Source organism: Schistocerca serialis, chromosome 8 (genome assembly GCF_023864345.2).
Source record: "Schistocerca serialis cubense isolate TAMUIC-IGC-003099 chromosome 8, iqSchSeri2.2, whole genome shotgun sequence".
Taxonomy (NCBI): domain Eukaryota; kingdom Metazoa; phylum Arthropoda; class Insecta; order Orthoptera; family Acrididae; genus Schistocerca; species Schistocerca serialis.
This window is the reverse complement of record NC_064645.1, coordinates 325,393,402-325,416,931: the sequence shown is the minus strand read 5'-3', so window position 1 is coordinate 325,416,931 and position 23,530 is coordinate 325,393,402. Positions and strand designations below refer to the sequence as shown.

General features: G+C 44.4%; 1 protein-coding gene across 2 annotated transcripts in view; it reads right to left on the bottom strand.

The window, feature by feature from the left end:
• LOC126416184 (rhophilin-2) overlaps positions 1–23,530 on the bottom strand; it is a 461,568-nt gene that overhangs the window by 255,024 nt on the left and 183,014 nt on the right. Inside the window, exon 1 of one of the 2 annotated variants that reach the window (XM_050083766.1) lies at positions 19,137–19,347. The exons of the other annotated variant lie outside the window; for it this stretch is intronic. Coding sequence (XP_049939723.1) covers positions 19,137–19,184 — 48 coding nt within the window. The 5' untranslated portion in view covers positions 19,185–19,347. Of the gene's footprint in view, positions 1–19,136; positions 19,348–23,530 lie in introns of those variants that run through there. 2 annotated transcript variants of the gene reach the window in all.

The window sequence follows — 23,530 nt, the reverse complement described above, 5'->3', positions numbered from 1 at the left end:
CCACATCCATTAGACTGCAAGTTTAGCTGAACCAACGACTAGTACTGATATTTCATGTCGTTACTTTCGCGCCTCACTGATCACATCATTTCATGGCTGAATGGGGATACGCTTTAACACGGATGTTTAACAACCGGAAAGTGGGGCGAGTATAGTGCGACGTGTGTCGTCCGTATGCACGCACTGAGCGTCGGGCGCTTGCGCGCTTTCCACAGAAGGCGGGAAGCCGGCTAGAATAATTATGGCGGCCGCCATTGGCCCCGATCACGCATGCACGCTTGGCTGCATTCCATCCGGCGACCTGGCATTCCATAGGCTCACGGGAGCGATCGTCGCTGCACGCGGCGCTCAACAAATACGACGCTGTAGCTGAACGACTAGAAATTTTTCTAAACCATAATAATAACCAAGTCACAAACAAATTAAAGACATTAGCTGACAGTAGGCACTGATTTATATCAATGGGGCAAGTTGAAAATTTGCGCCGGACCGGGATTCGAATCCGCCTCTCCTGCTAAGCAGGTAGATGCGCCGACTACTATGCCATCCTGTCAGTGGTCGCCACAACTGCACGGACTATCCTAGCACTTCTCCCACCAACTGAAATTCTCAAGTCCTACCTCATACAAATGATTTCGTGCCTCTGCTCACTAATCTAATTACTTGCGGTGTCTCGCCCATTTCCGGGAACAGCAAGGGCACGACGCCATAAGTGTGTGGTGTAAATTGAGAATTTGGGTCTGGTAGCGGGCGTGCTAGGGTACTCCGTTCGGTTATGACGATCACTGTGTCCAGATGGCGTAGTGGTCAGCTCATCTACCTAAATAAGCAGGAGATTCGGGTTCGGATCCCCATCTCGCAGCAATTTTTAACTTTTCCCATTGATATGAACCAGTGCCCTTTATCAGGTAACGTCTTCCATTCCTTTGATGTTTTGACTCATAGTGGCTGCAGTATCAAAATGGTATCTGTTCTTTCTGATGTGACCGTTGGAAAGGACAGACACCACATATATGAAAAATAATAACTGTAATGAACAAGAATAGATACTTAATTGCCAAGCAAGGATGTGAGACTATGAGTAGGAAAATGAGGAATCTTTTTAAAGGGAAACGTTTCCCAAATTCGTTGGGGAAAGACGTTCCGATGAAGATGTTATGAATGCACATACTGTTCGGCTGTCCAGTGTGAAACGCTATCGGTAGAAAAAAAGCAACAAGGCGGCGGGAAACGGCTGGTGGGCTAACACAGACGCCATTTGGTTGTAATTGAACTCAACGAGAAAAACCTTTTTTTAAAAGCTAAATATATTTAACTGCGAAAACTTAATTGTCATGCACAATTTTGTACAGTTTGCCTTACACAAATCATAAATCCATCGTATTTATTGAAGACAAGTATTTACTATCACAAGAACTTATTTTACTAATATCAAGTTTCAATTTTCTTTGCAATATAGGAAACAGTTAAACAATATTCAACTTCCAGAAAAAAATCATTGACTTGATGTAGAATCTTCATGACTAAAATACAATTTAATCTTTTTTGGACGCAAGCAATAATTTTAAAATCTTCACTAATTTCTCAGCTCTTTTCTCAACTAAATTATTTATTAATTTTGACGAAACAAGTGTGTAGGTGGAGAAGATCCTCTCAATGGACGCAGTGCTGGCAGAGCAAGGAAGGAAGCCTTTCACAAAAGTAATAAATCTTATTCGTACGTTTCCTTTTTTATGCTTTTTCAGCTCCATGATCTTCCAGCATTTGTTTGTATGGAACTGCGTTAGAAGTGCATCATAAAATGTAGTGGAAGAAAAATGATCAGAACCGGCACTCCAAAAAGACGTAACACCCGCAGTTCACTATTGATGCATCTCTATGAGCCATTTTACTGTATTTCTTCTTGTTCAGAAGTTAATCCTCTCCTTCTCAATCTTGGATCTAACGTATCAGCAAACGGTTCTAATGCTTTTTCCATTTCGTTTTTTTATTACCTTCTTACAGCGTTCCATTTCAGAACTTTCTTGAAGTTTGACCGTAGGGCGACAGTTTGTGAAATATCTGTGCTGTCTGCTTGAAGGAATGCCACGACCCTACAAATTTCTAGCAGTTGTCGGAGATTATGAGTGTCGTCTCTACAAAATATAACATTATCCAAGACTTTGCTAATGGCAGCAAGGATTTCTTCAACGTGCTCTATTAAAATTCCTTAATTTCTGAACTTAAGTTTCTATACCGACTTCATACTTTGTATTAATACTTCATTCTTATTTTTTGATATTTCTGATAATGGGCAGACAACGAAACGCATCAATACATCACTTCTGAACAGCAAGAATGAGAAACTATTTTAGCGAACTATTCAGCAGTGAATAGAGATTCTAGACTACACGTGATGTAAAAAGCTCCAGGCACTCGCCGAACCCAAACCCTTCAGTCGGATTACCACTAAGTATAGCGTGATTCATCGCTCCAAATCACTCGTTTCCACTCATCCAGTGTCTACAGCGTCGATATTTATCATACCTCAAGCGTCCCTTTACACTGACCATCGTCTTTTAAAGTGCCGACGTACAGTTATTACGCTAGCTAGGCTTCCGATAGCTGTTTAGAACTCAGGAAAGATTCCTTCCGCTAATGTCATGCGTATTTTTTTTCCCCCCCAGCCACCCTTCGCAATTCTCGACGGTCCGTATCAGTCAGTACATGAGGTGTGTCGGGTGAAGGTTTAGCAGTCTTTCCTTTCCGTTTACACTTGACATTCACACTACCGAAAGTCGACTTGGGTATCTTCAGAAGGGGTGGAATGTTCCTGATCGACTTTGTTATTCAGGTGACATTAAGTGACTAGTCGACTTATGAAGTCACAGAGAGCTAATTGACCGCTTCTGCTGTTACTGTTTCTCCAGTGACAACACAGTATACCCTGCCTCCTTTTATACTGAAGGGCTCACCTTGACATGGGACCCTTACCAGCTGCTTAAATTAAATCGCTGACGCTCATACAGTTCCTCAGTGTAGCAATTAAGATACTATGCATTTATGGATACACTGAATAGTACTACTTCAATGTGGAGCATAAAATATTCATCTTTTTTAATCCACTTGTGGCAGTCATTGTCTTTAAGGCGTTTCTGGGGTCCTAGGGTAGTTTTAATAGCCAATGAGAAAACTAGGAATTTAACCATTTTCAGAATTTATTGATATACGCGAATGAAAATAGAGTCGTAACAGCATTCCTTACTTCTCCCATTTCACACCCCATTTTTTTTTCTTCTAGAGTGCTACAAAAACTTTCTAACAACAACTGCTTAACAAAGAGCGTGTAACCATATAACTGTATAACCGGATGTTAAATATGTTAATTTGATACCATTGTTCTTGTACGTTCTATAACAATGTAGTTTATGAAACTTCCTGGCAGATTAAAACTGTGTGCCGAACTGAGACTCGAACTCGGGACCCGTGCAGTTCGCGGGCAAATGCTCTAACAACAGCTACCCAAGCATGGTTACACGCGCAGGACGCGGAGCGCAGGATGTTTTTGCCAGTCTGCGACGGCTCACCTGAAGATGATTGGCAGGTGCCCAGTTGAAATATCGTGCGACGTACTGAACGACGACCGGCTGCAAGCCCGAAATTTGTGTAAACAGTCAATTCGCCGGGAAAATTTTAAAATTCACATCAGACTTCGAACTGTTGCGCAGTTGACCGCCCAGATGAAGCAAGGGACTACCGACAACGTCTGCTGAACGACCTTTCAGCGAAGGTTGCTTCGTATAGGCCGCATCAGCAGGAGCCTGGTTCATGAACCCACGCTGACGGCTGTTTATCGCCGAAAAAAAGCGCTGGAATTTGCACGCCATTATCGAAGCTGGACGTCCACTGAATAGCGACAGGTGACCTCCATAGGACAAATGGCCGTTGGCGTGTACGGCGTGAAACGTTTGAAAGCAAAGGGTCCAGGCCACAGGAGGGAGCGTTATGTTCTAGGAAATATTTTCGTGGCATTAGCTGGGTGATCTGGTCGCTCTAGAAGGCACATCAATAGAAGTGTGAATTTTTCCTTGGGTTTCATGTCCACCCCTACATGCAGTTTGCTTTTCCTCGACACGAAGGAATCTGCAAGCAGAAAAAAGCAACGTGTGATACAGCTCGCAGTGTACGTCCGTGGTTCTAACGGCACCAGGATGAGTTTACCGTACGTCCGTGGTTACCAAAACTTCCGGATTTAAACAGAAACCAGAGTCTGCGGGACCATGTCGATTGGGCTGTTCGCGTCATGGAACCGATCAAGTTAGCGCAACTGTCCCCGGCATTGCATTGCAGTCGGCATGCCTCCACATCCGTACCGCTGCCCCTCAGAATCTCGTTGACACTCTTCCTGCACGTCCAGGCTGCAAACGGTGGTTACTCACCTTTTTGACAGGTGGTCACATAAATGTGATAGGACCGTGTACCTGGACACCCGTATGTAACGCGGAATTGACCATTGGCAATTACGAGAGGTTGTAACAGATCACAATGGGGGGAAACTGATTTAATGACTCGTACGGTACCAGTTTTAAACCACGTATTGAATTAGGTACACGACACACGAAGTTGAATTTCAAATTATGGAAATTTCTGGTTGATTTACGAAGTTCGACCGAACATAGTGGCAATATTATGACCATCTTATTAATTATACATTAAAGCAGTCCAAATACATAATTTTGAAAAACAGTTGCAAGCCAAATACAAGTAATTTAGCCGGCCGCTGTGGCCGAGCGGTTCTAGGCGCTTCAGTCCGGACCTGCGCTGCACAGTTCGACGTCTATTCACCCGCTTGTATCTCCGTAGCCTCGTTCACCCTAGTCATCTATGTCCCGTGGTGCACCACAGTTGCCTCGGTGTTAGTTTTGAATAGCACCATTTTGCCATGCACCGTATATTTCAGCCACGGCGACACGTGAACAGTTTACAAATTTAGCAATTTCCGAGATACACACACCCTTGAATCGAATGCCAATGATCATGCCCTTTTCGACGTCATATAAATCGTCCCTTTTCCGCAATACGACAACGACTGCATTGTTTTTCGCGTGTCTCAATCCCGATTTCTATGCCTTCCGCTTCCAGTGCTGCCATCTCTCCTACGTGAGTCGTTATTCCACGTTTACGTCTAATATAAGCGGTGGTCGTATTAATGTGAATGGACTGTGACCTTTCAATCGGATAGTTAACTACAAAATGGGTCAAATGGCTCTAAGCACTATGGGACTCAACATCTGAGGTCATCAGTCCGCTAGACTTAGAACTACTTAAACCTAACCAACCTAAGGACATCATACAAATCCATTCCCGCGGCAGGATTCGAAACTGCGACCGTAGCAGCAGCGCGGTTCCGGACTGAAGGGCCTAGAACCGCTCGGCCACAACGGCCGGCTAGTTAACTACAAACCTGAACGTTTCACGATAACAGTGGACATTAAAAAGGGTTTCACTTACGAAAAAGAGAGAGAGATGCTGATAGACCATAGTAAGTTGGCCAGCGCTCTTGCCCTAAGGAGAGCCGCCGGTGGCCGCACACCTCCGCGTTCCAGGCTACGCACCGCGGCTCGGCTGCACAGCGCCGGCTTAATGAAGAGGACTGTTGCCAGAAGTGGCTCAGCGGGGGAAAAAGTCGGCCTGTCGGCGTGCACTAGTTGCTCTTCTGCGGCCTTGCCCTTCCTCGGGCGCTTTCTACCCGAGGACACCGGAAGGCGGCCCTCGCCGACACTCGTTTACGCACTCCCTCAGGCCTCTGCTGTCACTTTCCCGACCAGCTCTCTGACCGTCCCACGCATCGTTAATTTGTCGAAGTCTCAGAATTACTGAAAAAAAAAAAAAAGGCGCCACCTTGCGGTGCGGCGTTTATCGTGTTCCCTGGTGCTGCTGTGCTTCACCGTAATTGACAGCAGGTATAACGCTGCATTCTCTTGAACTGGTTGAATGTACGATTCGTTAACATTGGACTGACGGTCGACTTTAGTAACACTTGTGAGCTGGGTTTACCAATCCGTTCTAACTTTACTTCTTGCCACGCTCGGTAACTTCTTTTCCGACGTGCGAGTGTTTCAGTGAAAGAGAGCGGGGTTTCTGCCACCTTCAGCTACGGAAATTATTTTCAGCAGCGACTTTGCTTTAAACACTGTTTTCTTCCATAAGCTTACACAATTACAATTCGCATCCACAAAACTGTGACTTTTAATCTGGACCTTCGCTCAAAATCAACTAGTCTCTTTCGTGTCTTTACTATTACTGACACTCTTGAATGGTCTGCTTGTGTATTCTATGGCGGCCCCTCCAAAGCACCTTCAACTGGCGGCAGCATGGAATAGTGCACTCCAGCAGCAAGTGTAGACGCCCCATCACCGCTGAGGCTGCACGGGCATGTAGCGCCGTAACTCAGTTGATTCTGTACAGAGAGACACCTCTCGTCGGTGTACCCTTTTTACAAAGTTTATTTAAGCTATGTTAATTTTTCATTATTTCGTTCACGCGGCTATTCTTCATGCTTTCGACAGCCAAACGGCGAGCCATGGCCTTTCCCACGGAAATGTTATGGGACACCACAATCTGTTTCTTCGGAATTACAACTGGTATGACCTCAGATCCTTTCATTCATTCGATGTCCACCAATCGCATTTCAGTGGGGCAGATTTTACTGAAACGGATTTAGATCAGGTTGTTAACACACAGAAAACGTGTTTGGGATTGAAACATTATAGAAAGACACAAGGAATTTAATACAGAAACTCATATAGCCTTTATCGACCTTGAGAGGGCTTTTGACTGTGATAGCCGTGATAGCCTATGGAAGATTACATTGAGGTGACAAGTCATGCGACACCTCCTAACAGAGTAGGACCTGCCAGGCGTAGCGCAGAAGCTCAACGTTGCATGGCCTCAATACGTCGTCAGAAGTTCCCTATAGAAACACTGAACCATGCTGCCCTTGTAGTCGCCTAAAATTGCTAAAGCGTTGCCAGTGTAGGATTTTGTGCACGAACTAACCTCTCGACTATGTCCCATAAATACTCGATGGTATTAATGTCGGCCGATCTGGGGGGCCGAATCATTCGCTCACCTTGTCCAAAACGTTCTTAAAATTTATCCCTAACAATTGTGGCCTGGTGACATGGCGCAATGTCATTCACAAAAATTACATCGTTGTTTGGGAAGATGGAGTCAATGAATTGCTGCAAATAGTCTCGAAGTAGCCGAATATGCCCATTCCCAGTTAATGATCCGTTCAGCTCGACCAGAGGACCCAGTCCATTCCACGTAAACACAGCCCACACCATTATGGACCCACCACCAGCTTGCACAGTGCCTTGTTGACAAACTGGGTCCGTGGGATCTGCGCCACACTCGAACCCTACCATCAACTCTTACCAACTGAAATCGGGATTCCTCTAACCAGGCGACGGTTTTCCAGTCGTATAGGAAGGAACCGATATGGTCACGAGCCCAGGAGAGGAGATGTAAGCGATGTCTTGCTTTTAGCAAAGACACTCAGGTCAGTCGTCTGCTGCCATAGCCCATCAACGCCAAATTTCGCCGCACTGTCCAAACGGATAAATTAGACGTACGTCCTACATTGGTCTCTGCGGTTATTTCACGCACCGTTGCTTGTCTGTTAGCACCGACAACTCTACGTAAACGCCGCTGCTCTCTGTCATTGAGTGGTGGCCACTGCGTTGTCCGTGATGGGATGTAATTCCAAAAATTTGGTATTCGCGGCATGCTCTTGACATTGTGGATCTCTGAATACTGAATTCCCTAACGATTTCCGTAATGGAATGCCCCATGCGTCAAGCTTCGAGTATCATTCCGCGTTCGAAGTCTCTTAATTCCCGTGGTACGGCCAAAATCACGTCGGATACCTTTCCCATGAATCGCCTAAGTACAAATGAGCTCTGACACACTTTTCTTTTATACCTTGTGTACGCGATACTATCGCCACCTGTACAAGTGCATATCGCCTTCCCCAGATTTTTGTGACTTCTGTGTACGTCTTAATGTGGATATCTTGATCACCTACCAGAGACAGTGGAAAGTCTTTACAGAAATACACTCGGTGTAATAAGCACAGGCAAGAATCAATTAGAAGAAATAATTATAATTCCAGTTGTAAGACAGGAATGTTGACTATCACCTACCCTTTTTATTATTTACATTGACTTCATTCTTCGTACATGGAAACGTAAAGTAAACAAAGGAGTTAATATAGAATGAGCAATTCTTGAATGTGCTTTTTTCTGCAGATGATATAGTTATTATACAAAAGAGTGAAGATGGTCTCGGAAGATCAGTTTACCAGCCGAACCAAACATACATTGAACACAATTCTAAAATTTCTGGTAACAGAACGGAAACATTGGCATCCCGAGAAAAATACCCAGTCGTATCAAAAGTTGTTTTGGACTATTCAATTTTAGAACAAGCGTCTCAAATCTTTATTTAGACTATGTTACAATTTATTGATTTTAAGCTATTACACTGAAAATAAAATACACAAATTCCAAGCTCTCCGTGATACCATTAGCAGAACATTGCGCCATTAAGTACAAAGAGAGACCACCATGAAATTCTATGAAGTGATGGCAGTTCCTGTGTTGTCCTACGGAACCGAACAGCAGAAATGATGTTCCCACGAAAGAAAAGCATCTGCACAAGTAGGGACATTCCATTGAATATACGCCTTACATTTTTATACCTGACTATGTAAGACGGTCAATTCTTCCAGAGATAACCTAAAGTTTGTCTAGAGAAGTTCGCGTATCACTCACTCGTTCTAAACAGTATGTTGTGTACGCGTATTGAAGGTTCGTATTTACATAAAACAGCCATGTATCCAGCGGATATGAATGTGCGCCATCGTGCTTACACATAAATAAAAGTGTCTGTGTCATCCTTTATACATAACCCAGAATTTCAGGATTTATGCTTCGGAACGCTTTCTGATCGTTATTGCCAACATTTTTCATTAGTCTTGTGGCGACATAAAGGCACATGCAACTTTGCAATTCCCTCTAAGGAACTGTCTGGAAAGGTAAGGTCCGAATTACATGGTGGCCATTTTCTAGGGTTGGAACCGTTGCTGAACCACGCCCAATCCAGAGGTGTCTAAATTATTAGTCAAGAAACTCACCATCTGACTAGCAAATTGTGCTGGAGCTCCGTGCTGCTGAAGCCACACGTGATTACACTGTCTTCGAGCTGAGATGATGTACGTTTGCAACATGGTTTAAATAGCTCTGAGCACTATGGGACTTTAACGTCTGAGGTCATCAGTCCCCTAGACTTAGAACTACTTAAACCTAACATACCGAAGGACAGCACACACATCCATGCCCGAGGCAGGAATCGAACCTGCGACCGTAGCACCCGCGCGGTTGCGGACTGAAACGCCTAGAACCGCTCGACCACTGCGGCCGGCTTTGCAACATGTTTAAATAAAAATTTGTATTCTTGCAACCTTAAAAAAACATTTTGCCCGAATGGGTATCGTGATAACATCGCGGCCCATGTAACAACATGAGCGGAGTTCCTTTCAAATTCTTGCACACAACTCTGATGTTTCCTTAGACCAGGAAACCACTTTTCTACTGCGTGAAATGCGGTATGTTGCATTTTCAACAGAAAGTAACACTCCTTATCGAGACACAGCGTTTGGAAATAGTGGTACCGAAGCATGGCAGGCTGGAACTCTCTCTTCCACGTCGTTTTTAGCTAGTGCATTCACGAACATACGTGTATATCCAGTTTTCACTACTCTTTACAGTTTAGTGCCTCAAATGGTAAAAACTAAACCCTTACAGGATCACTTTTTGTTGCCTGTGCACGTTTGTACGTCTGTTAAGATCCCTTCCTACAAGTGCGAAATTATACAAAAACATTTTAAGCTTGAATTAGGACATTCTGGAAAAATCTTTGAATGCTTGAAACCGATATCTTGCCACAACTTACATCGACAACAGGCAGAAAACTCTATTTCCTGGATGGATGAACTACCTATATACATAAAAGTTTTTACGGAACTCTCAGAGCGCGAGTACTATTCGTAGTTAGCCAATTTTTTGATGTGGCCACACACTGTTGACTGCGGTAGCTGAAGTTCCGTTGCTCTTCTCTTAACAGATTTCTAGTCAAGAGGGGTCGAATTTCCCCGACATCCTGTACACTGAAACCAACGAAATTATAAAGGAAAGGGCGCCAATTAGTTTGCGTTATGAGCCGAGAAACACCTTCGTTCTGGTGGGACGTAGTGAACAATTTTCTATCTCCAAGTACCACAGGGCTGATTACAGCCATTTCCTTGAAGTCGTCATCAGGGGACGGAAGACCGAGTACGAAACTGTTGGGAACACCGCGGACGACTGCGATTTTAGCCAGGTGATAACATTCTGTGAGTGAAGTTGGACGAGAAAGCCAGCAGTAAAACCGCCCCAACAACACGGTTTCTGGCACCGCCCATCGTGGCGATAAAGATAGTGATGGTGTTAACTGATTCTTTGCTGCCGTCATTACCTGTTAGAAGCAGAGCGTGTCTTGAGTTCCACTGACCCTGGCGGGAACAAAAAGCAGTTGAGACCAAGTACATGGATATTATGAATGACTGAAGCAATTTCACCCATTTGCCGTAGCTGTATTATTTGACACGTTGTCGTAGGTCATTGCACACACGTGTACTCAAAGTTTTTTTTTTGCTATGTTAGAAGGGCTTCATATGTGCCCCCCTAATGATTCTGGAGATATGAACTCTTTGATCAGGTTCTTCCCACGTTCGGTGCATCATGACCGTATCAATCTGTTCAAATGCACTGTTGATGCCAATTCGCAGTTCTGGTAGGTCTGCTGGTAGAGGAGACGTAACCACTGCATCTTTCAAATAACTCCACACAAAAAAAATTGAGCAGAGTTAGGTGGGGAGAGACGGGCCATGAAATGAATTGCTGATCATCAACCCCACCATTCGTTTTCGCTGTTTCCCGTTGAATTCAAGATCATCATGACGGAAGTAAGATGAAGCAGTATCATGTTGGAAAATGAAATCCACATAGTCAGCCTCCACTCGTGGCATGAGCCAATTTCCCACCATGTCTAGATACACGTGTCCTGTAACGGCCTTTTCGCACAGTAAAAAGTGACTTAAACTTCAAACCGTAAGAACGCGAAGAACACAACTTTCGATGACTATCGAATGTGCTGCACAACAGTGTGGGGATTCTCTGTCCACCAGATTCGCACACTGTGTCTGTTCATTACGCCAGTCACAAGAAATATTGCTTCACCACTGAAGGTGAGTCAATATCAAGTGGATACAACCGATATGGAACGAATTCAGAAACGCGCTGTTAGTATGGTTAAGCTGTTGCAGTAGCTCGTAAAAAGCAAATGCTTGGGAACATTAACGGGAATCCTTGGAAGAAAGACAATTTAATTCTCCCGAAACATTGTTGGGTAGAATTGGAGAACTAGTATTCGAAGAGGACTGTGAGACAATCATGATATTGCTAACGCATTTCTCGTGTAGGAATCGTGAGTGTAAGTAACGTGAGAGATAAGGGCACTTGCAGAGGCATAAAGACAGAAAATCCCCAGTATTAGTATTACGTAACCTTGGGCATGGATTGTACAGTGGCTTGCGGGGAATATATATGTAGATGCTTCTTGGTGTATTTGGGAATTTCTGCGTAAGGCGGTGTGCGATGAGGCTAAATCGTCTTTCTTGTCATGTCTGGAATTGAACTTTGTTGGACATTTCTGTCACACACTCATGCTGACGAAACAAACACGAGACCAGTCGTGTGCCTTTCTTTTAATTTTCTCCAACACAGAACAAAAATGTTGTAAGTACCAAAAAAATACGTATATGCCTGGCCTGTGAGTACAGCTTGTATTGCTATCTACAATAACTGCCAAATTCTTCAATAATTTTTTCTGGCTCTGTGGGGTCACGTCGTCATGTTGTTCTATAGACCAACATTTCAGCTACTGCTCCAACACGTTGACGTGGTCCGCATACCCAGAAGAGTTTATTGAAGGTGACAGACCACGGATGCGTACTTTCGAATGTCGTCGTCTTCAGTCCGTGAACTGGTTTCGTGCTTCTCTCAACCTAGTCTACCTTTTTACAGCTCTTCATTTCTGCGGAACTACTGCATCGTACTTCGCTTCTGACCTTGCTTATGACATTTAATGTTTATTATTCCTCTGCAATAACCCTCTCCCATTGTTCTCTCCACAACCTAATTAACTATTCCCTGACGCCCCAAGACATGTACCAACTTATTTTAGTTCTGCCATAATGTTTTCTCCCCAATCACATTCAGTATTTCTTAATTATCTAATCTACCCACCTAGCCTTCAGCACTCTTCTGTGGCCCTACGACAAAAAGCTTCTTTTATGTACTGTTTCTCACTCATGTTTCGCTTGCGCGTAAGGCTACGCTCCGAACACTTTTCTAATAAAAATTAAGACTTCCTGACACTAAAATTTATGTTCGATTTTAATACGCTCCTCTTCCCATATAACTTGCTAAACTGTTACATTCTGAACAATAAAGTTTATTTCAGTAGATTTATTGTGTAAATAATTGCTTATGGCTAAACCGCTGACTACCGAGTATTGATTTTCAATAGCGGTATAAAGAATTAACAAGAAACAGTACACAAGGGGGCATGGAACAACTGTTTCTTTTTAGCTTTTATAGGGCTATTGAAAATGAATAGCCATCTGAAACTGGTTCAGCCATTACAAAATTTACGTGAACATTTCACTGGAATAAGCTTTATTGTTAAAAGAAATGTGCTAATTGCTACTCTCTGCCAATAAAATATCCACATTTACCAAGTTATGTCCTCTGTTATAGCACTTAGTAGATGTTTTGTTTATATTTGGGTAATATTCACTCAAAGCGATTTCCCCGTTACTCCAAACGAACGTGACTTCCGGTAGAAATGAAGGAAGTTTGGAGTATAATGCGTGGGCCTAGTCGTCAATGTCGTTAGCTAATGGAGCGTTAGCTCACTTCGGAGACGGTTGAAAGAAAGAAATCAACTGCAAATTTTTTAAAGAATCATCTACATCCATACTCTTCAAGCCACCTGACGGTGTGTGGCGGAGAGTGCCTTGAGTACCTCTATCTGTTCTCCCTTCTATTCCAGTCTCGTGTTCGTGGAAAGAAAGATTGTCGGTATGCCTCTGTGTGGGCTCTAATCTCTCTGATTTTATCCCCATGGTCTCTTCGCGAGATATACGTAGGAGGGAGCAATATACTGCTTGACTCCTCGGTGAAGGTATGTTCTCGAAACTTCAACAAAAGCCCGTACCGAGCTACTCAGCGTCTCCCTTGCAGAGTCTTCCACTGGAATTTATCTATCATCTCCGTAATGCTTTCGCGATTACTAAATGATCCTGTAACGAAGTGCGCTGCTCTCCGTTGGATCTTCTCTCTCTCTCTTCTATCAACCCTATCTGGTACGGATCCCACACTGGTCAGCAGTATTCAAGCAGGGGGCGACCAAGTGTACTGCAACCTACTTCCTTTGTTTTCGGATTGCATTTCCTTAGGGTTCTTCCAATGAATCTCAGTCTGGCATCTGCTTTACCGACGGTTAATTTTATATGGTCATTCTATTTTAAATCACTCCTAATACCTTCCCCCAGATAATTTATGGAATTCACTGCTTCCAGTTGCTGACCTATATTGTAGCTAAATGATAAGAGCGCTTGCTTTCTATGTATTCGCAGCACATTACACTTGTCTACATTGAGATTCAATTGCCATTCCCTGCACCATGCGTCAATACGCTGCAGATCCTCCTGCATTTCAGAACAATGTTCCATTGTTACAACCTCTCGATATACTACAGCATCGTCCGCAAAAAGCTTCAGTGACCTTCCGATGTTATCCACAAGGTCATTTATGTATATCGTGAATAGCAACGGTTCTATGACACTCCCCTGCGGCACACCTGAAATCACTCTTACTTCGGAAGACTTCTCTCCATTGAGAATGACATGCTGCGTTCTGCTATCTAGGAACGACAACTAATGTAAAACTATTTAGGTACACCGCTTGCTCTGTCGTCTTAGTCCTCTCCCCATATAATTTGACACTGTAGAAGTGTTTGGAAGTAGTTCTAGGGGGCTATATGAAACGGGACTATGACGTAAGATCAGTATTAGGGAAAGCACATGGAAGGTTTGTTGGAAGGGTTGTTGGAAGGGTTCTGGGAAAACGCAATGCACCTGTGAAAAAAAAAAAAAAAAAAAAAAAAGCATACAAGCCCCTGATGCGATCAATTCTGCATATTGTTCCAGTGCTTGGCTTCCTTATGAAGCAGGTATGACAACAGGAAGCGTACTAATTCAAAGATGCGCTACTCGGATCGTAAATGGTAGATACGATACATTCCATGCGAAAGTGTAAAGGAAGTGTTCCGTAACTTACACGGGAAGCCTTGGAAGGAAGAAAACTTAGTTATCGCAAAATCTTGTTTAATACATTCAGAGAAGCGATACTCTAACACTGTACGACAATATTTTTGCCACCATCGTATGTCTTCAAGCTAAAAGATAGGAGATGCACAGAGGTATATTACAGGGCGTTTGTTATACAGGGTGTTACAAAAAGGTACGGCCAAATTTTCAGGAAACATTCCCCTCACACAAATAAAGAAAAGATGTTATGTGGACATGTGTCCGGAAACGTTTAATTTCCATGTTACAGCTCATTTTAGTTTCGTCAGTATGTACTGTACTTCCTCGATTCACCGCCAGTTGGCCCAATTGAAGCAAGGTAATGTTGAATCCCGTGCTTGTGTTGACATGCGGCTCATTGCTCTACAGTACTAGCATCAAGCACATCAGTACGTAGCATCAACAGGTTAGTTCATCACGAACGTGGTTTTGCAGTCAGTGCAATGTTTACAAATGCGGAGTTGGCAGATGCCCATTTGATGTATGGATTAGCACGGGGCAATAGCCGTGGCGCGGTGCGTTTGTATCGAGACATGATTTCCAGAACGAAGGTGTCCCGACAGGAAGACATACGAAGCAATTGATCAGCGTCTTAGGGAGCACGGAACATTCCAGCCTATGACTCGCGACTGGGGAAGACCTACAACGACGAGAACAGCTGCAATGCACGAGGCAATTCTTCGTGCAGTTGACGATAACCCTAATGTCAGCGTCAGAGACGTTGCTGCTGTACAAGGTAACGTTGACCACGTCACTGTATGGAGAGTGCTACGGGAGAACCTGTTGTTTCCGTACCATGTACAGCGTCTGCAGGCGTTATCAGCAGCTGATTGGCCTCCATGGGCACACTTCTGCGACTGGTTTATCCAACAATGTGTCAATCCTCAGTTCAGTGCAAATGTTCTCTTTACGGATGAGGCTTCATTCCAACGTGATCAAATTGTAAAATTTTCACTATCAACATGTGTGGGCTGACGAGAATCCGCACGCAATTGTGCGATCACGTCATCAACACAGATTTTCGGTGAACGTTTGGGCAGGCATTGTTGGTGGTCTTGATTGGGCCCCATGTTCTTCCACCAACGCTCAATGGAGCACGTTATCATGATTCCATACGGGATACTCTACCTGTGCTGCTAGAACATGTGACTTTACAAGTACGACACAACATGTGGTTCATGCACGATGGAGCTCCTGCACATTTCAGTCGAAGTGTCGTACGCTTCTCACCAACAGATTCGGTGACCGATGGATTGGTAGAGGCGGACGAATTCCATGGCCTCCACGCTCTCCTGACCTCAACCCTCTTGACTTTCATTTATGGGGGCATTTAAAAGCTCTTGTCTACGCAACCCTGGTACCAAATGTAGAGACTCTTCGTGCTCGTATTGTGGACGGCTGTGATACAATACGCCATTCTCCAGGGCTGCATCAGCGCATCAGGGATTCCATGCGACGGAGGGTAGATGCATGTATCCTCGCTAACGGAGGACATTTTGAACATTTCCTGTAACAAAGTGTTTGAAGTCACGCTGGTATGTTCTGTTGCTGTGTGTTTCGACTCCATGATTAATGTGATTTGAAGAGAAGTAATAAAATGAGCTCTAACATGGCAAGTAAGCGTTTCCGGACACATGGGTGAGGAATGTTTCCTGAAAGTTTGGCCGTACCTTTTTGTAACACCCTGTATAACGGGGAGCGATCGGGTTTCTTTTCGAAGGCAGTACAGTACGCCAATCAGGCAAAATCGTCTTGCGCACTGAGGCATTCATCCCACCGACGCACCAGGTTGAAGATACTTCTTTAGTAGAGCACCGTGTCCTGCCCGCGTGAAGAAGTCCATAACTGCCTGCTGCATGTTCTCGTCAGACAGGAATCTGTGATCCTTCAAGGCCTTTTTTAAGGGACCGAAGGCGTGATAGTTGCATGCGGAGAGATCAGGACTATAGGGCGTGTGCTCCGCGTCTCCCATCTCAGTTTGCTTAACTGCCGCGTTACGACATTTGCGATAAGGGGACGTGCGTTATCACGAAGCAGCACAGGACTAGGCACACCATTCCAAAACGGTGGTTTTCCACAGACATGCTGACCCACACAAATTCTTCGTTCGCCGACGGATGTCTACCGGTGTTCGACCTTCGGCAGCCAAGAAAAGAGTAACAGAATGTTGGTTCCGTTTGCACGCAATTGGTAATAACGTCGCCATAGTTCACATTTCCGTATTTACCGCACGCACGTCACAAAGACACAAATGCCACATTAATCCCTTACCTACATTTCGGTGCTTATACACCGAAAGAAACGAGGGAAGATTACATACGTAACGGCCCATGGAAGGAAAAAAAAGAGTCACATTCATTCAATAAATAAATATTTGGCTGTGAGCCCTCCGTGAAGAATATTTGATAGAAATTGTTGCAGTTTTACCGACATATGCTGATACGTAACTTTCCTTGTAACCTGGTCTCTCACACCCATACATCTACGGATGCAAATTTACTGGGACCGTCACCAATCAACGTAGTGACCTCGGAAACTACGGATTTGGTACTAATATCGGTCGTTATCAACTATTTTTTAGATGTAACGGGCTTGTAGATGTTTATTACTCCCACAGCAATCTTATAAAAATAATGAGTCACTTATATCGAAAATATGGTTCTAGAGTTATGCTGCTACATCACCCCCTTTTCACCTCCAGCCCCGTTCCTAGGGGATGTTGGTCGTTCTTACTCCGTCAGAACCTTCGCGGGCGTGTACATAACTCATCACAGCTCTACCGTAATCAGATAAATGGTATAGGAACGCACGGAATACGTACAAACATGTTTCTGGTATTAGATGGCAATGGCCGCGGAAGCCTGCGTCCGCTTGTTGCTGCTGCTGAAAGACCGCGTCGTTCTCGTGGAACAGTGGTGGTTACGTTTAGAGAACCAGTGTTAGAAGAAAACTGCACGACTGCTAACGTGTATCTCACGTAGGGTTATGAGAATAAGATACGGGCAATTAGGGTGCAGAGTGTTCTTTTCTCGTTCCGTATCCGAATAGCGTAGGAAAGGAAGTCTATGACGAAACTTACTGGTTAATTAAAACAGCGAGCAAGACCGAGATTCCAACCAGAAACCTTTGCCTCTAGCCAGGAAATGCTCTGAAGTGGAGCTATGAAGCTGTAAGGGCACAACTCAGGAAGCGCCTAAACAGCTTTACTTCCGCCAGTACCTCTGACAGAGCATTTGTGTGATAGTTACGTACTGGACCCCCTCTACATTGTTCGCAGTTTATGCACCATGTATGTTAATAAAACGCATCAAAATACTCATTGCAGATCTGTCCGTAAAGTAGTGCACGTTTCTGATTTTACACTGCAGTTTTAGTTTTTATGACAAAACGTTTGCTATTGGTGACAAAATGCTTCTAATATGACGTGAATCTTAATATTAGGGTGCACTACAAATCAGTCTGTTACCTCAATCCTTATTTGGCATTTATATTCATTGACCACCTTACAACCTATTCTAGACGTCAGGCTACGCTACAGACCGGTCCCCACAATCAAAATTTCAGGGAAGGGGGAGTGCGATGGTGGTGTCCACACTATTCGAGAATTTGCAAAAAACTCTTATTCACCAGATATCGCACCGTGCGATTATTTTCTAGTTCCAAGAGTCAAAACGGCAGTCAAATGGTTCAAATGGCTCTAAGCACAATGGGACTTAAAATCTGAGGTCACCAGTTCCCTAGAACTTAGAACTACTTAAACCTAACTAACCTAAAGACATCACACATCCAAGCCCGAGGCAGGATTCGAACCTGCGACCGTAGCGGTAGCGCAGTTCCAGACTGCAGCGCCTAGAACCGCTCGGCCACACAGGCCGGCTGAGCAATTGTCCACGAAAGGCAAAGGTACCGGTTTCGAGACCCAGTCTGAGAGCAGTTATAATTACCAGGCAGTTGACAAATCGCCTTTTATTTGTGTCTGGAGTTTTTCGGCCGATGTTTGACGACTTTTCAGACGATACACCACCACGAGTGGCGGCCACTGTCAAAGCTTCATCGTCCACTGCTGGTGGAAACAGCTTTGACAATGAAACTTCCTGGCAGATTAAAAAGGTGTGCCGGACCGAGAGTCGAACTCGGGACCTTTGCCTTTCGAGGGCAAGTGCTCTACCCTCCTCACAGCTTTACTTCTGCCAGTATCTCGTCTCCTACCTTCCAAAGTTTACAGAAGCTCTCCTGCGAACCTTGCAGAACTAGAGCTCCTGAAAGGAAGGATAGAGCGCTTGCCCGCGAAAGGCAAAGGTTCCCGAGTTCGAGTCTCAGTCCAGCACACAGTTTTAATCTGCCACGAAGTTCCATATCAGCGCACACTCCGCTGCAGAGTGAAAATCTCATTCTGGAAAGCTTCGACAATGCCAGCCATTAGCCATTCATGCTGGCGGAACGTCAGACAAACCAACGTCGGCCGAAAAAACCGAAACAGGTTCAAACAGGCAATCTGTGAACTAGTGGCTACCAAAGTCTTAACGGTTTTGAACCAGGAAGTTACCAATCAGCACATCCTGCATTGCAGATTTTGCACAGTACACATGTAGAATTTGAACACTGGGACATTGTCGCTCACCTTGTGGCTAGCCCGGTTCTGCGCCCGTAGCACCGCCGCCTGCGCCATGCCGCAACAATGGAGCCAATGTCACCGCTTGTGGTCAGCCGGCAGAGGTCACACGCATCACAAACACAAAAACACGCGAGACGCCTGGGTTCTCCGACTGTCAGGGCAGACGACGCAGGAGGGACACGAAGCGCGGACCGCGGCGCTCGAGGAGTGTGGGACGCGCTGGTCGGCCGTCTGGGCGCACAGTGGCGGGGCTCCAGCGCTCGCTTCGGAGGGCGCGCGCCGCCAACGCCAGCGCCTCTGCCGGTGGTCGCCAGAGACACCGCGCCGCTCGCGAGGGAAAGGAGGCGCGATCGGAACGCCGGAGACGGGCGCTTCAAAACAACGGGCCAAGCATCAGGGGCAACTTTCTACAGCCTCACAGGCCACGCCGGCAGTCTCGTCTGTTCGAGGACGATCCGCAGCAGGTGCGGCCGGCGGCTGCCAACGCCCGCTGTGCAGCAGTCGTCTGCTACGCCTACTTTGACAACACCGTATTCCCGCGAGGACGTTAACTAGCTAAAATAATTCACTACATGGTAGTCTGTGAGATCTGGCCGAGTTATTTGCATAAAACAATCCTGTTAATCGCAGGAATTCAAGCACGACAGTCTCATGTTTAGGAACACGGAAAAAATCTGTAATTCTTGATATCGAGTACTTTCATGTTGACACGTATACTTTACTCGATATTTTTAACTGATGCTTTTACTCACATCAGTATTTTACGAAGGAGATACCAAAAATAATGAGAATTTCTCTCTGTTTGGTCGAACACTAGTTCAGATTCTGATAATATTCTTCTCGGGTATGCAGCCGGATCATAAAGTCTTCATGACACAATATTTCCGCGGTCCAACTGGCCGCCATCTTCAGGTGAGTGTGCTGGTGCACGATCTCGCTAGATGTCTTCACCAGACTATCAGCTGCCCTTGCGACATTGTTGCGGAAACATTATTGTGGCCAGTGTGAATGTTTTTGTCAGCGCTGATTCACGAGTCAGGCGATTTTTCTATAGTAGACATTAAACATTAACTCACTAGGTTATGTTAGTGAAATCAGCAGCAGGGGATGTCAAATGCTTGAACGCTTAAGGGGAGGGAGATTTGAGTCGAACAAGAGTTTACGAGAGGCTTTTTCGTTTTAAAAGTGGTAAAATGGCAACTGAAGACGATTCACGACCGGAACGCCCCTCGATTTCGATAACGAACGAAAATATTGAAAAAATTCGTATTGCGATCACGTCTGCTCGTTTCAAGGACCGCTCTTGCGTCGTGCTTGGGTTGCTTAATCGGTAGAACAATTGCCCGCGGAAGGGAAAGATCCCGAGTTCGAATCTCAGTCTGGCACATAGCTGTAATCTCCCAGGACGTTTCATGTTTGATTGTCTTAGAAGAATCGATCAAATTTTTAAAATGGCTGAAATATTCAGGAATTCGTACCAATGAATTTGGACTGAAGATGTCATGTGTTGCAGCAAAATTCGTTCCGCGCGTGCCTTCTGACGACCCGAAAACCAACAGTTTGCACATGTTCTCGGACTTTAAAAAATAGCTAGAAAATGATACGGATTTTGTCGCGAAAGTCATCACGGGCGACGAGTCGTGGTGTTATAAATAAGACCCAGGAACCACGCAACAGTCCAGCCAGTGGAAGACGCAGTCACCAAAACCACAGAAATCAAAGCACGTGAGATCCCAAATGAAGACAGTGCTTTATTTTTTTCCACTTCAAGAGGATCGTTCATTACTTAACTAACATAACCATCTTGAAGTGCTAAAACGATCATGTGAAGCAGTGAAGGAGTGAAGAAGTGAAGAAGAAAAAAAAAATAACAGACAGGAGAATGACCCGCATTGTGGCAAATCAGGAGATAAGCTTTTTCACCGCAAATCCCCTGCGCACACTGCGTTGAGTGTCAGGCAGTTTTTGGCCAAAGACCTAATCACAACGGTTTCTCACTCGTTGTACTCACCGGACCTCGTCCCTTGTGATTTATTTTTAATGCTAAGAATGAAAGGAAACCTAAAAGGGAATCGTGTTCAAGACGTAGAAGTGAAAAATTAATCATTGGAGGCACTAGACTGCGTAACTTGAGAGGAGTTCATAAACTGTTTCTACCAACGGGGAAAAACGTAGGGCTAAGCGTATTACGTCTGAAGGATACTATTATGAAGGCGTTTAAGCCTTGAAAATGTTCCGTCAAATACACGATTCTGTAAAACATTTCTCGCTATTTCCGGGTCCTCCCTCGCATACGAGGTATCCTGGCAGCGATTTATTACATTTCTATTATTTACCTACCATTTATATCTTATGACTCATCCCAACGCTATCAACAATTCAATGCGCTAACACCAAAAGGCTAACATGGAAGAGTTGGCAGAGAAAAGCGCTAACCCGCAATTTAATAAGGATTAGCCTGATCAAGTCATCTATTTGTGTTTTCGAATACACCACATTTGTCTTACAGTATTTAACTTCTTGTCTTTGGCTAAATTCAAACATGTACGGAGTAACGCAAAAGACGCTCTTGTGGGTTAGCACTTTATTCCGCCAACCCTGTCGAATGAACGAGCCGTTGTGTGCGACCGAATTGCTTCGCCAACCTTGCGCAACGTTTCGTTCGGCAGTCCGTTCACTGGGAATTCCCTTCTTTTTACGATTCCACTCGCATATTTTGCTTTTTAATTGTTTAATACAGTTTGTGCGAAAGAATTGCCGAATCAACTATTACTGCTTAGGAGTATTTTGACATACAGAATAGTAATGAAGTGAGACACAAAATCTTTTCAGAAATTAGAAGCCTTCAGCTTTTTTGCTGATAATCCTGTAATTTCATATTTCAAGTTCCAAATTTTTCGTAACTGTAATCTGCAATGGAGATAAAAACATTATTTGATTTAACGCTGTATTATTACGCTTAAAAATTCTCTCTCTCTCTCTCTCTCTCTCTCTCTCTCTCTCTCTCTCTCTCTCTCTCTCTCGCCGTCGTTTTAATAGCCAAAAATTGACGGACAGGACGCTCTGTGATCCAGCTATCGGGCGATTTCTGGTGAGCGTTGTCGCTTCCACTGTGGCCCCAGCCTAAGAGAATGGAAACCGCTCAAATACTGGGGCGCCTATTCCACAGAGAGTTTCAATCGAACAATGGATTGCCCGTATAAACATAGTGCCATAGATACGTATTGTTATATCTTTATCTGCTTGTTATATGATGGCTTTCACAAGCTAAAGTTGCACCTTAACTTGTTATAGAAGCAGCGTATTTTTCCCCAAATAACGTGAGGAGTAACAGTCAGCGCGATGTATCGTTATGACATCGTCGTTAAACATGTGTTTTCATCAGTGAATTTTTGAAATAACATGCTGGCTTTATGGCATGAACACAAGACGCCAATAAATAAATAAATAAATAAAGTAAACAAACCAATTTGGAATCAGGAGATTTATACGTAAGTCACAACGCTGTAGACATTATGTTCCAAGAGAGACACGCAAGTGTGCTCTATCCGAGCTCATGTCGTTCATGGAGTGGTATCCATCCACACGATACTGCTCTTCTTGGTTACAAACGTGGTTCCATTCGATTTCTTCTTTTTTTTATTTTTTACTTTTAGACGTTTGCACCATAAAACGAGCTACTGATGCCAGTGTAGCGGCAGACAGCAGTGGATAGACTAACAGAAGACCAATGTACGTTGATAGAAGACATCGCTGATAATGAGTATGCCCGCATCTCGTGGTCGTGCAGTAGCGTTCTCGCTTCCCACGCCCTGGTTCCCGGGTTCGATTCCCGGCGGGGTCAGGGATTTTCTCTGCCTCGTGATGGCTGGGTGTTGTGTGCTGTCCTTAGGTTAGTTAGGTTTAAGTAGTTCTAAGTTCTAGGGGACTGATGACCATAGCTGTTAAGTCCCATAGTGCTCGGAGCCATTTGATAATGAGTATACAGTAGACTCTACATTCATGTCGTTAGCTGTTCGGAGGCAATCATATTTAAAAACTTTACCAAATTACAAAACCAAAACTCAGGGAAAGTGCCAGTGATCATAAAAACTACGTCACCCAAGATAGTTAACGAATATGCATTTAGTTTAATTCAAAATTGTAACAATAGCTATCTTAGGTCAGTAGAGCGGTGACGACCCAAGACATCGGCCGTCGGAAGTAATATAGTCCAGTTAGGGTCTTCACAAGTAGCGAAATTATTCAACCGTGGATAGTTCGTCCAGTAATATACGCGCAAGTATAAACTTAGGTGAAGAATACTGTATGTTATTTTAATGACGCAATGAAGCCTTTCCGTATACTAGTGATAGTTCGTCTATACTGAACTTCCTCCAACACTAGACACAAGATTGTTC